Source organism: Drosophila montana, unplaced genomic scaffold (genome assembly GCF_035044405.1).
Source record: "Drosophila montana isolate Dmon_TW-CO22-7 unplaced genomic scaffold, ASM3504440v1 contig_3733_1, whole genome shotgun sequence".
In the NCBI taxonomy this organism is placed as follows: domain Eukaryota; kingdom Metazoa; phylum Arthropoda; class Insecta; order Diptera; family Drosophilidae; genus Drosophila; species Drosophila montana.
In genome coordinates, this window is record NW_026998620.1 from 7,360,294 (window position 1) to 7,374,456 (window position 14,163).

Below are 14,163 nucleotides of genomic sequence, written 5' to 3' on the forward strand. Positions count from 1 at the left end.
TATATATAAATATTCTTGTTGTTAAGTTTTGTTTGGCGCCGGCACAGCTGCTTCTCCCTCGCCCCTCAGCTGGCATCGGTTGCTGATATAATGCCAATGCTCGAATCGGGTCCAATTACTTGGATACCACAACTGAAAATCGCCCAATGTCAAGAAGTAAGTAGAGCAATACTTGTAGTGCGTGTCAATTAAGGCTTTCACTTAATACGAGCGGCACTCGTGTGTATATAGAAATAAACCGTTAGCAACTTATATATAGTAACACGCATACCCTATTGTGAATTTTTATGTTGCGTCTAAATGTGTGAAAGTTCAGCCAGCTGGCAGAATGTATAACAGGCCTGAAGAGTATTCATTTGCCAGATAAAAGCTGATAAGCGCACTTTAATCAGCTAAAAGCTCTCTAATTACTTATCTGTTGTATTTGTGTGTTGTTAACACTAGAGTTGAAGCCATAGCCCTTATCCGGCCAGGGTTGCCACCTGTAAAATGAACCTATTAACATGCCCATCCTTTGCTGTTTTAATGGCCATCAAGGAAACGAGCTAACACGGGGCAAAGGAAATACTGTGAAAGCTCCGCCAATGGACGGTTCCCTTGGGCGGATGTGCGCTCCATTGAACGGACGTTATTTTGGCCGGAACAAGAGCTGCTCCTATTGCGAATAAGATATATAAAGTATAAAGTATACTTAGAAATGTATTTTCCTTTTTGTTTTTAATTTCACCATATTTGATGATTACCGATGGTGTCCACGCAAGAGAGCTTCCACTGTACATCTGTCTGTTTCGGTTGCTGCTCGTCCTGGCTCGTGCCAGGGCGCACAAGGGACACGAATAAGCAGTCCGTCAGCTGACACAATCAGCTGCCGGCGGTCGCACGCAGCAAGAGCATTCCACATTGACATTCTGATTGGCCAATTGTGTTGTGTCTCAGCCAAAATTGTGGTTCAGTTAATATAACGAATCGCATGCAGTTCGCTGTTCATAGGCATTGTTAGCGCAATCATTTGGCCCCGTCTGCACACCATAATATAGATACTTACGTGTTTCTAGTATTTGTGCGCTATGCTCTTTTATATATATTTATCCATGTTATTTTTTTAGTCTCTGGCTATTTTTAACACAGCGCCATGCGCCATTCACGTGAATAATCACGGCCGGACAACTCGGCGTATACGTAATGTGGGTATTAGTCATTGCAATCGTGCAACGGTTCACGTGCTGACAACAGCTAATTATATATATATTTTTTTTAATATATAACAAGTTTTTTATGAAACCGTTTTAGCATTAGGTCAATGCTCAAGGTCAACGCAGGCTAATTGATACAATAACAAACCTGGAACTGACTATAAAAACAGAAAGCGCATTATTTCGAGAGCTATTTAATACAGTGATCGCTCGAAAATTATAACATTTTCGTTCGAGATTTTATTATAATTATGTGTAATTAGCAAACAATTTTAATCTGTGGAGCTCACATTTTTTTATTTCCAAATAAATAAATTCTCATGACTGAAAAATAGTATCCAGTGGACTCCTCCTGTTAGAAAATGGAAACTCACATTCTCAGTCAGGGAGTGCCATATCATAGAGCTGTCATAAAAATGGACAGGTGAAAACTATTTCCTTTAATGAAAAACTTCTCGGTTCTTCAAGTTATATTCTCCAAACGTATATATTCTCCTTATATATAAGTTAAATCTTATCAACATTGGACTACTATATCAAACAGCGCAATTAGAAGAATCGATCAAACATAGATATGGATAATATTTCTGTGCTTTAAGATATCCTAACTCCGCAATCTAATCAAACTTAATGCAGCTCCCATTAAATAGCAATAATTTCTTAATAATTTATTATAATTACCTTCTAGTTTCCACACATATTTCACTAGCACTTGTGAGAACTGCGACCTTGCCCTTAAAATAAAAGCACAACTGGCGCCTGCCCTTTTATATTGTCTATTTCTAAATATAGTACTTGTCAGTTTGTGCCTCTGCGCCTGGTAACTCGATGCTTGAGCTGTTATTTCAGCTGCGTATAGCTTTCAAGTAATAAATAGAAGTTTCCCAGTCTAGAAGCCGTTGGTTGTGCGGGGCAAAGCTTTGGTATTGCTTGGATTTATTGCATATAAACTGCACCCAGGAAAGCTTTGTCATGGGGCTGCCGGGGCACAAAACTGCAACGATTTCCTGTTTCAGCTAAATGTGTGTTTCCAGTGGCCCCACAGGTGGTTGTTGCTCTGTGTTCACACACAAGCTACAATTGCTTTGATTGTGTTAGAAATTTTGCACCCTGTAAGTAAACAAATTCTAAAGCTCTTCCACATATTGTTGTTGTGGACCATGAAATGCAGTCTAATACAAACACATATGCAAGTACAAATTATAACAGCAATTCACACAAACACAAAAAAAATAATAAGTAAAAGTGCTCTAGTCGGAAGTGCCCGACTAGCAGATACCCTCAATCTAATTTAAAATTTTCAAACATATAAGTTGTTCTATAAATACATAACTGCGCTGCCTCTGTCAGTGATCTTGAAGACATTTGGTGCTTGTTGCCCGATCTTTATAAAACTTTATGAAAACAGGATGCCGCTATCGATTCGCAGTTATCAATGATTTAAAATAACCTAGTCACCCTTAAATCTAAAACCCAAGCACTCAAAGTACCTGAGATCGACGAGTTCATACATACGAACAGGCTAAAAGCCGGACATAGCTAGATCTACTCGGCACAAGCCGATTAAACCCTGTTTTAAGCAATGCGTTCAGGGTATAATACTAACAAACACAAATGCATAAACGTAAGCCCCAGTCGGTTGGCGCTGCAGTCGACGTCGACGTCGACGTCGGCGCTGCGGCAAAATATTACTGGGAAAAGCTTTTTGCCAGTGCCTCAGATTTTGATTCAGAACGGAAAAGTGAGGCGTCGCAAACGCACGACTCAACTGGCCAGAGAAACGCGAATCGCGCGCTCACATAGATAAATTCGAAACAAATTTCATATCACCATCGAAATATATACTATAGATGAAATATATGAAAATTATATGTGCAGAGGGAGAGCATTCGGAAAATTCATAGCTAACAGTGGGCCTAGAAGCCCATTGCCAATATCAGCAGCGACAACTTTGCACTCGCGGCAACAGTTGGCCAGTTGAGCGCGCGGTGTAAACAAAACTCGCCAATTAATTAGCTAAGCTACGCGATATCGCAGCAAACAATTGGAAAACAAATGTAAAAGATTCCTAGAGCCTAATTGGAATATTTAACTATAGTTTCGCAGAAAATCTACGTTCAAGTGATTTAGTTACAAGTGTTTCAAAAGACTTTTCTCCATTGTGTTCATTTAATTTTAAATATGGAAGAGGTAATACCTTTTATTAAAATGAAAATTCTTAAATATAAATATGATATTTATAAAGTATTGTATAATATCAGATACAATGTTTTATTAAATCTGTGTGTGAAATACATATGACATTTTTAGATGCTCTTCAAATGCATTACAAACAAGACCTTTTTCTTTTTTAGTAGGTTTTATGTTGCAATTTAAGATAGATCGTGTAAATAATTGCCTTTTTGTTATATTATTTTGTTTGGAGTCACACTTCTCCAATTAAAATTAATAATAATAATAAAGAGCAGTTTATTAGCAATAAAAGTTTGTCAATAAATAAGTTTAAACACAGATATAAAAATATATATAACTTATAGCAACAGCTGGCAGTAAACTATCATACGTTTATCTTATACAATAGATGAAAGTATATATACAAATAAATTCAGCCCAAGCCTCGAGTCAATTAAATTGCTTTAATGGAAAAACGATTAGATTATTGACCTACGGATTTGTATATATAATATATTACTTATCATCTTTCAGCCATGAAAACTTTGAGATACCTTATAAAAGTTTTTTATCAATCACGGAAATATCTTAAATATATTTATATATTTCCAAAAGCTTTGACAGACAACTGCGAGCGCCTGTCAATATTATAAATTCGCATAGGCCCTCTTTGTATATGTAAAGAAAAGAGACAGAGCCAAATTATAAATGAAAATTCACACACATATCATCTATAAGAAAAAAGCTCGGCAGAATATCATTTGTTCTATTGGCGGCCGTCTCTCTGTCTCCATTCTAATGTCAAATGACAGCAAAATCACCTTCAGGCAAAAGCTGAATTATCTCAACACTATCTCAATTTTCACTGGAGGCAGCTTTGTTGTGTATTTTTTCATTTGTTTTATTTGTAACTCATGTAGGTTTTCTTTTTATTTCTCATTGCAATGTGCCGTTTTATTTATTTATGTAAACGGGGTCTTAAAATGTGTAAGCTGATTATCAGAGAGTCGGAATCATGTTCTAACATGTGCAGCCCAATTCTCGCAGTAACTCTGTCTATTGCTCTGCTCGATTTTCTTTTCTCCGTGCACAATCTCTCTCAATACATAACTCTCTCTTGGTTTATTTCCACTGTTGTGCTCATTATATTTTCGCGCAATCGTCAATTAGCTTTCTGACCGCCCTTGCGTATACGTAATCAGCCATTCAAACATAAAATTTTACTCGCATTCGTGCTAATGTGGCTCACTGATATTGAATTGCTACCGAATTCCAAGCTGCATAGTGAAAGCAATTAATAAAGAATTTACTGTTAACATGAAGCTTAACATATGCCTTAACATGAGTGTCAACATGAACCTTAACATGAACCTTAACATGAACCCTGACTTCGATTAAAGAAAATCATTTTAGTTGAGTGAAAGTTAACATGATTATGTTAGTTTAGTAGTAGATTAGTTAAAGTAAACATAAGCTTTAGCATAAACCCTAACATGAACTTTGACTTTATTATGCCCTTTACTCAAGTTGATTTAGTGTATTTGATTTGCACAAGCCTAGCAAACTATTTGTTACCGTTATGCTACCCCAACTACTGCTGCATGTGGCAGCTCGAGTTTGCCGCTAGTCTGCGCTGTGGCAGGTGGCGTTAATGAACAGTCGGATTGACCTTGACAGGAATTGAAAAACTTTTGCAAAGTTTTTCGGTTGTCAGGTGCACACAATTTGCATAGAGACGCGAATACATACACAAATAGATATACGAAACGTGAGACAGTAACACGTGCCGCCTGCTGGAGGTGAGTCCCTCGTGCAGCCTCTGCCCCGCTTCGATCGCCAAATTGGCAGCGCAACAGCCACAACCAGCAAGCAGAAACAGAAGCGGAAGCCTGCAGACAAACGACCTCATTATAGTTCTCAATAAAACACACACAAGCAACAACAAACAGCCAAAAGCAGACGCGGCATGCAAATACTTGCCCTGGCACACGCGGCGTATGTGCAACATTTTCCGCCTTTTTGGCGCTGCATGCAAGAGCTTGCTCTCAAGTGTGTGTGTGTGTTAAGTGTGTGTGTGTGTGTGTGTGTGTGTGTGTGTCCGTTCATCGTACTTAAAGTTCAGTGTGTGATTGTGTGGGTATTTTGTGCTTGGCATAACAGCTGGAAATGAATTTCCTTTTGATTATTCAAGCGCTAAGCTCTGTCATTTGATTATGTTGATGCTGATGCATTTAGCATGTGCATTATCCGGGGCTTTGTGCTGTTACCTGTTACCTTAGCCTAGGGAAGATGAAAATAAAGTTAATTCAATTTTTTTAAGTTTAAAATATAAATCCAGTTTACAATATTTATAATTTATTTTTTAATGTTATGATATTATTGAAGTTAGGAGATTTATTCCATAACAAACATTTACAAATGAGACAAGAAAAGTAACAAGGTTAAGGTTATTATTTAATTTCATAAATAATCGAATCCTTATCAAAATTTATTTTAATAAACGTAAAACCGAATTAAAAAAAATATACGGGTGAACTGTCTAGACACGAAAAAGGCATATCTCTAGACACAATAATATTTGTCTGCTTTCAAAAGAAAGAAGGGCAAGACTTTTAGAGTCTGTATACTATTTCGAACCCAACTTTTCGATATACCATTTATTTTATAATGCCCCAAAATTACCTCAGTGTGTTCCATAATTAATTATGCAATTAATGTTCTCTCAGGTAGCGCATAAGCTGACTAATAACTAAAATGTATTACTAATGCCATATACCAACAGTCTGATATGTACGAAACTATTTTTGTCCAGATTTATATATTTTCATAGAATAAAACCGAAGCACATATTACATCAATTGCGCCCCTGCACAAATAATAAATCAGCTGATAAGCCCTGAAATTGATACAGTACTCAATTAAATGGGTTTTCTGTTGACTTCAAAGCAATTACTTGTTTTTGTTATTGTTTTTCGCTGCTATATCACCTGCATATATGTACATGCAAATGTTGTCTTACCATGTAAACATTGCTCTCTGAGAATGAGAGAATCGTATGATAATTGTATTACGTCAATGGATTAATTGATAAATGTAACCAACCGACTTAAAAGCGTTGTCGGACTTGTTGACGGAATTGCTTGGAACAGCGTTGACCTCCGTTAGCAGTGTCATAAATAAAAAAAAAAACGAATAATAATAAATGTAAAAGTATTAATATTTATGGGTTTTGCCCTTGCAAATTTTTACTCTTCGCGTAATTTGAAAATTGTTTGCAAACAAACCATAAAAATTGCTTTATTTATGATGTCAACAAGTGAGCGAAAATGCCAAAGAGCAGAATTAATAAGAGCGACAAAGTTAAGAGCGCCAGATCGAACCTAGCTCCCCTTTTAAGCAAAAGATAAAAAGAAACCAAGCAGAGAGAAATGGCGCGCACTCTCAGCAAGTCTTTTTTTTGCCATACAATAGAATGCGAGTGAGGCAATTTGGGTAGTCACAGTTGGGCAACGGGCTCGATTCAGTTCAGTTTGGATCGGTCACAAGTTGATGAGCTAATTAATGCCAGCATACAGTTGGGCATTAAGAACAAACACTAGTGTTGAAAAATAATTACAAATATCAACAAAATGCCAATTGCCGCGACTGTGAGTTGACTTTTACAGAGAGCAGACACTCACAAACACACACACACGCACATTGTGTTTGTGTATATATGACACGTGTTGCTTCTGTTTGCCATTTGAAAAGAGAGAGAGAGAGCTTGCGAGTCGTGCGAGTTGTATTTGTTGTGTGCGTGTGTGAGTGTGTCTGTGGCTATGTTTTTGATCTCTTTATCTCTTTGGTTTTTTGCAGACTCCCTCGTTGCTGAAACGCGCCGGCACTGATAAATTGCGCGAAGTCTTCCTGAAGTACGCCTCTCTGCAAAAGGATGGCGAGCAATACATGACCAGCGAGGATTTTGTGCGCAAGTTTCTCGGCCTGTTCACAGAGACAGCGTTCAATGATGTAAGTAGCAAAAACAACAACATTGTGTCAAACAAAACCCGTGTCATAGACAACAGCGCATCGTTCGTTGGGTCATTGCAAGGTTATACACAGTTGCTGTGTGTGATAAGCAATCAACAGCAACAACAACAGCTGGGTCCAGCTGCTATCAGCATTGATGCGATTACGTTTACCTGTGCAAGAAGCAGAAAAATCTGTGTGCCATGCATTGTGATAATTTATCCCAAAAGGGTACTGATTCATAGTGCACTCGTTCCGCACTCGCAATCACTTGTCAACCTCGTGCTAAATTGTCTGTCGACGTCACAGCATTTAAATTGGCGGCTCGTTATCAATTGTTTGGCTAGTCGCTGCTGAAGAATTGATTTCCAGGTGCGGCTAGGCCGAAGTGTGCGGATTGTACGTTTCCTTACATTCGCAATCGTGATAAAGTCTTTTTATAGCTAATCACTAATTAGGCAACGGTCAAATGGGCTCGATTAAACATTGAACCTTGTTTTTACAGGAATCGGTGCGCCTGCTCGCCGGCATTGCGGATACGAGCAAAGATGGCCTCATATCATTCTCGGAGTTTCAGGCATTCGAGGGCTTACTCTGCGCCCCCGATGCTCTCTACAGAACTGCCTTTCAGCTGTTTGACCGCCAGGGCAATGGCTCTGTCTCATATGGTTATTATTTAAAAATGTAGATGAGCTTTTTACGAGATTATCTAACTGGTTTTATCTCTACTCTCAGCTGATTTCGCTGATGTCGTACAAAAGACGGAACTGCACTCAAAGATACCTTTTAGCTTAGATGGCACATTTATCAAACGCTACTTTGGTGAGGTAAGTGAATGGATCATTGTCTATAATTCAATTACAAATTCAACCGATTTACTATTCTTTTGTGTAGAAGAAGCAACGACTTATCAACTATGCTGAATTTACGCAACTGCTGCACGATTTTCACGAGGAGCACGCAATGGAAGCATTCCGTAGCAAAGATCCAGCTGGCACTGGATTTATATCCCCCCTAGATTTTCAGGATATTATCGTTAAGGTTAAGCGGCATTTACTCACGCCCGATGTCAAGGATAACTTGGTGGCGGTAAGTGCATAGTAACTGCTCTATATATATATTGACATGTAACTAATGCTATTCAATGTCATAGGTCACTGAGGGTCACAGAGTTAGCTTTCCGTATTTCATAGCATTTACCTCGCTGCTCAACAACATGGAACTGATCAAGCAGGTGTATCTACATGCCACCAAGGGCAGTCGCACCGAGATGGTCACCAAGGATGAGCTGCTCTATGCGGCGCAGACCATGAGCCAGATTACGCCACTGGAAATTGACATATTGTTCCAGTTAACCGGCGCTGTAAATCAGCCGGGGTAAGTGCCCTAGGCCATAGATCCTTCATAGATTCCTTCAACAACAACAACAACAGCGAAAACATTTCCATTGCTCAGCAACAATCTGAGGTCACAGCAAAGTCACATCCTTGTGTTTGTCTCTCCGTGTGTATTAACTGTTGGAATTTTGTATATTTTCTCTCTCTCTCTCTCTTTCTCTTTCCCTGCTCTCTATCGCACTCATAACAAACCATATTGCTTACCAAATTGTTGACTTAATTGTATTTATCACAATATTTGTAGCTGGTGGAAACGCACAACGATTTCTCCAAGTAGGCAAGTGTTGTTGTCCTAAAAAAAAAACGTTATTTTGACATGGTATTCCCAATCCTTACAATCAAATAAAACAAAAACCAAAAAAAGATACCAAAATTCCCGATCGCCATGCATCACCCCTTCGGTGTGTTTTCGTTTTAGTTAGTTATTATATGTGTGGGTAACTTCGCATCCCGAACCTTCGACTAACCACATGCCCAAATCGTTTGTCCCAACAGCCGCATCGACTACAGCGACCTTAGCAACATTGCGCCCGAGCATTATACGAAGCATATTACTCACCGCCTGGCCGAGATCAAGGCCGTCGACAGTCCCAATGACAGATCGGCGTTAATTCAAATGCTGGAGGCCACCTATCGCTTTACCCTGGCCTCCTTTGCTGGCGGTAAGTCAAAAGTTCCTCAAATCCTCTACCCTGGTAACTCAACTATGCACTCTCTTCCTTAGCTACTGGCGCTACGGTGGTCTATCCCATTGATCTTGTCAAGACGCGCATGCAGAATCAACGCACTGGCTCCATGATTGGTGAGATCGCATATAGAAACTCCTGGGACTGTTTCAAGAAGGTAAGCCATAAAACGTGAAACGTAGACCTGAACACAATCAATGTTTTTTTTTTCTGCGCCAGGTCATTCGCCACGAAGGCATCCTCGGTCTCTATCGCGGCCTGCTGCCCCAGCTGATGGGCGTCGCTCCTGAGAAGGCCATCAAGCTGACGGTCAACGACTTTGTGCGCGACAATTTGACAGACAAGCGTGGCAACATTCCCGTCTGGGCCGAGGTGGTTGCCGGCGCCTGTGGTGGTTGTGCACAGGTAATCTTCACCAATCCGCTGGAGATTGTCAAGATTCGGCTACAGGTGGCTGGCGAAATCGCCGGTGGCTCTAAGATAAGTGCTTTGTCCGTTGTTCGCGAGCTGGGCTTCCTTGGCCTGTATAAAGGCGCACGGGCGTGTCTGCTGCGCGACGTGAACTTCTCGGCCATTTACTTTCCGACCTATGCGCACACCAAGGCGGCGCTGGCCGACAAGGATGGCTATAATCATCCGCTTTCGCTGCTGGCCGCTGGCGCCATTGCCGGCGTGCCCGCTGCCTCGCTGGTGACGCCCGCCGATGTGATCAAGACACGTCTGCAGGTCGCTGCTCGCACGGGTCAGACCACATACACGGGCGTTTGGGATGCCACCAAGAAGATTATGGCCGAGGAGGGACCACGTGCCTTCTGGAAGGGCACAGCCGGTGAGTAGCCAGAACAATCAGTTCATGTTTCCCATTTTATCTCCGAATATCTCTTGTTTAGCTCGCGTCTGCCGCTCCTCGCCGCAATTTGGTGTCACCTTGGTTACCTACGAGCTTCTGCAGCGTCTCTTTTACGTGGACTTTGGCGGCAATCAGCCGAAGGGCTCCCAAGGCACCAAGCCCGGTCTGCCACTCACCGGCACACTGAGCGGCCTGCAGCCCAAGCCCGATCACATTGGCGGCTACCATGCGGCTGTGCCTCTGCTGACGGGCATTGAGTCCAAATTTGGACTCTATCTGCCTCGTTTCGGGCGTGGCGCTGCCACTGCCGCTGCCACGGCGGGTACCGCGACGGGCTCATGATTATATTGGCGGCATCGCCTGCCATGCACAAGCTAGTTGGTCAGTTGTAGCCATAGAAAAATATATATATATATAAATCTGTATATGTATAGCCAGAAAGTTAATGTCGGTTTAGATCAGTCATAGAGTTTATGTCTATTTTTTGCTAGGATGCGTTTATACCTATACAACTACAATCAGTCGAGGACAAAAGAAAACAGTTCAATGCATCTGGTCTATTCTAGAGGAATCTTTTCTTACCATCAACATGTTGTAAAGAGCAAACTTTGGAAATATATATTAATAGAAATTAACCTGTATATGTATATATATGATACTATAGCAGACATTTATGGCACACAATTGAAAGCAACTGTTTTATCTGCACACAGGAAACGAGCATATATTTATATAGAAAATGATACTGTAACTGTTTTTTGTAAAACTTTTTTAACTAGATGCATAGTTTAAAGTTTAAAGCGTAACGAAAACAAAGGAAATCACTGAACGTCTACTTTTTGCACTCAATGAACTATTTAAGCGTAAAATCTTTTTATTTTAGTACGAATTTGTTCAACAACAGTTATAAAGCAAAAATGCAAAAATGCAATGAATTACCTCTTAGCTAATAAATGTAAAACTGAATATAATTAAAATATGTACAAAAATTGAAACAACTTTTGATGCTTAAACTAGATTGAATGTACGGAATGACATTGTGAAATGGATATGTACTTGAAAAACGAGCAGGATCGATTCCTTTAAAGCTCTTGAGGTGGGCTTAATAATTCTATTTTGAAAAGTTATAATTAAATAATACAAATCTAAATCTAATCCGTCTGTCTGTTACAGCTAACTAGACTATCGGACCTTCAAAGCTATCTTGATGAAACTTAATATGTTTCTTCAGTTTGCTGGAGGCAGTATCCATGCCGCATTTAGCTGGATCCGACCACAAATTCTTCTAAGACTTCTAAATATCTCAGCAATTACGCTGATGAGATTAGGCTCCCATTAGTCAAATCTTATCAGAATCGAACTAACTCATTGTATAACTCTCAAGTGGTCTCGGGCGGAAAAGAATCTTTTATCTTTTAGCTAGCACATTGGATCCCCACACTTAATTAAGTACAAAATGCAGGTGGAAATTCTGCAATAATTTCAGCATTTTCAAGATGTTTCAGCCTGACTTTTGTCGCAGCTGTGTGAATAAGAAAAATATTTAAATCTTTTTTTTTAGCTGAATCTCACTCTTAAATACCTAAGGCTTGTTTCCTTTTAAGTGAACCAGCATTTCTTTTGCAGACTATAGAATTCCCCTCATACTCCCGCTCCTCAATCCTCTCCGGTTGATCTCTAACCCTCTCTGAGAAGCCCGTTTTAGCCTAGTTAACCTAAGCTAATAACCCCCAAGATGAAGGCAAAACCACTTTGGCTAATTTGTAGATACACAAATCCATCCAATAACTAGAAAGTAAATATATGAAAATAATTTAACCTTTTATCATAACTTTTACCGCCGCGACGTACTGGAAAGTACCGCGACTGCCCTTCGGTCAGCCCAATGAAGCGCTTTATCCATGGCTAACTGCAACTGTTAACAGGCATGCGGCATACGGGCCGTATGCGATTAGAATACGGTGGCATTTGACCACAAGCGTTGACAAGGTAATTTGATGTCTAAGCAGGTGCTTTTCAGGTCATTCACGACAATAAATTCAGTTTCGGATTCAACAGTTTTGTGACAATGTGGTTTACTGGGCTTGGAGTCCCACCCACTGGACTGGCGCTGACCGCTGACCATGACCGTCAAAAAGCCAATTGGAAACGATGTCTGACCGTTAGCCATTTAATTCTGTACGCAATGCGTTTGAGTCTCTTTCTAATGACTGGTTGCACGAGCCAAATGCGTTTCCATTCAGTGACCAGCTCTGGTGGCACATAAAAAGCTGCAGTCGAGCGTCCAAGCAGCCGCAGTTTCATTCCGAGCCTTGACGCGAACACTTCCAGAGCTGCACAATATGCAAGTGAAATTTGTGAAAAGCGTTTGCCTCTTGGCAATGTGCCTCCTGCTGCAACATGTGGCAGCCGATGCGGCAACGGTCAATCTAACGCAAACTCAAACGGATACGCGCGTTTCGTGGATAGCCCAGCTGTTGCAGCTGCGCCAACAGCTTGGCGATTGCTATCGGTCGGGCACGGGTCTGTGGGCATGTTTCCGCGCGCGCAGCCTGCAAATCTTCGAGGACATCATGACGGCGGATGTCATACCGCTCTATGAGGGCGTGCGTCTGATGGCCGCACCAAATGCCACAAATGGCCAAGCGCGAGCAGCTGCCGATGAGCGCAAGGATCTCAAGCACTTGACGTGGTTTGATCAGCTGGCTGTTAGCCTGGCCAAGGGTCTAACCACGCACACGCTGCAAATCAATCTGGCCAAGCTCACGGAGCGCTATCTGAGCAACGGTAGGTGGCTTTACCATGGCCATGGATATTAATTCCTTGAATATTTTTGGGCTTAATCGTCTACAGATGCGTCGCAGAGCAAAGCGGATGCGGTGGGCAGCGCCCGACTACGTCGGCATCGTTTCAACATGATTATCACCATGATGTTCGGTGTGACAGCTCTGGGCGCCGTGCTGGTGCCCATGGGCTTCCAAATGCTGTCCATTGTCAGCGGCAAGGCGTTGTTATTGGCCAAAATGGCTTTGCTGCTGGCCTCCATCAACGGACTGAAGCGCGTAAGTTATGGCTAATTTTAACATTCCAAAAGAGCATTTAAATTAAATTAATATAAATTTCCTTTCACAGGTGGCCAATACAGGACTCCATTACGGCTTGTATCATGTGCCCAACGAGCATCTGGGCGGCTATTACGATCGCGGCGACTTGAATCATCCGCGCAATGTGCCCATACCCATGGGCCTGGCGCCGTCGCTGGACGTCAGCTTGAAGTAGCAGAGAGAAAGGCAGACAGAGACAGAGAGAAAGAGAGAGAGAGTGCAAGAAATCTCCAGTCAATAATTGTAGCTCTTAGATAGTTCAAATAAAAGTAGTTTTCTTTTTAAGTAATGTTCGTCTCAAAGCTTTTCAGCTTTTCATAGTTGAAAATGGCGCTGCAACAGTTTTCCGGAAAGTTGGCAAGTCTGGTTGCAAGCTTGATAGAGCTTTACCCCAAAAGCTTTCAGTGTGTTGAGTTTTCCAATTAACGGTCAACTTTTAAAATTATTAATGGCAAAATGCACAAAGAAAATTAAAAAAAAAAAATAATTCCGAAATGAACAAAGTTTTTAAGCTGTCGAAAACTTTCTAGCACACAGAATGCTTAAAGGATAAGTTTTCTTATCAAAAGTTCGAGGTGAGAAGTGAACTTTCAAATGTTGCGCACTGCATGCCACGCAATGGGTGCGAGCCGAAACGAGAGGGGAGGGGGGAGGGCGGGAGGGCGTCTGGGGCGGTGTGAGCATGCGGTGGCAGCACGAGCCAGGACTATAAAAGGAAATGCGCCGCTGATAAGGAGCAACATTCTGTCGTCG

General features: G+C 41.2%; 2 protein-coding genes across 4 annotated transcripts; both read left to right on the forward strand.

The window, feature by feature from the left end:
• The first annotated feature begins 75 nt into the window (after nt 1-75).
• Nucleotides 76-11,304, forward strand: aralar1 (calcium-binding mitochondrial carrier protein aralar1). Of its 3 annotated transcripts, none has more exons than XM_064693404.1 (10): nt 76-156; nt 7,221-7,373; nt 7,879-8,041; nt 8,109-8,200; nt 8,268-8,462; nt 8,527-8,750; nt 9,266-9,432; nt 9,495-9,613; nt 9,676-10,285; nt 10,347-11,304. In XM_064693404.1, exons 1-10 carry the CDS (start codon nt 91-93, stop codon nt 10,646-10,648), a joined length of 2,091 nt encoding a protein of 696 aa, XP_064549474.1. In that variant the 5' UTR covers nt 76-90; the 3' UTR covers nt 10,649-11,304. The 3 variants fall into 3 exon arrangements, with proteins under 3 accessions (XP_064549474.1, XP_064549477.1, XP_064549476.1); XM_064693407.1 differs by lacking the exon at nt 76-156 and adding an exon at nt 3,037-3,383; XM_064693406.1 differs by lacking the exon at nt 76-156 and adding an exon at nt 6,854-7,012.
• A 1,383-nt stretch (nt 11,305-12,687) lies between these two features.
• Osi23 (DUF1676 domain-containing protein Osi23) lies at nt 12,688-13,595 on the forward strand. Its single transcript, XM_064694923.1, has 3 exons — nt 12,688-13,093; nt 13,160-13,368; nt 13,439-13,595. The coding sequence occupies exons 1-3, from the start codon at nt 12,688-12,690 to the stop codon at nt 13,583-13,585; spliced, it is 762 nt and encodes a 253-aa protein (XP_064550993.1). The 3' UTR covers nt 13,586-13,595.
• The last annotated feature ends 568 nt before the right edge of the window (nt 13,596-14,163 follow it).

Excerpts from the sequence above, each read along its gene's own strand:
- aralar1 (XM_064693404.1), top strand. The coding sequence starts at position 91 with ATGCCAATGCTCGAATCGGGTCCAATTACTTGGATACCACAACTGAAA. Across the intron at positions 7,374-7,878 it reads CAGAGACAGCGTTCAATGAT|GAATCGGTGCGCCTGCTCGC; the intron begins GTAAGTAGCAAA and ends TTGTTTTTACAG. Across the intron at positions 8,201-8,267 it reads TCAAACGCTACTTTGGTGAG|AAGAAGCAACGACTTATCAA; the intron begins GTAAGTGAATGG and ends TCTTTTGTGTAG.
- Osi23 (XM_064694923.1), top strand. The coding sequence starts at position 12,688 with ATGTGCCTCCTGCTGCAACATGTGGCAGCCGATGCGGCAACGGTCAAT. Across the intron at positions 13,094-13,159 it reads GGAGCGCTATCTGAGCAACG|ATGCGTCGCAGAGCAAAGCG; the intron begins GTAGGTGGCTTT and ends AATCGTCTACAG. Across the intron at positions 13,369-13,438 it reads CCATCAACGGACTGAAGCGC|GTGGCCAATACAGGACTCCA; the intron begins GTAAGTTATGGC and ends TTCCTTTCACAG.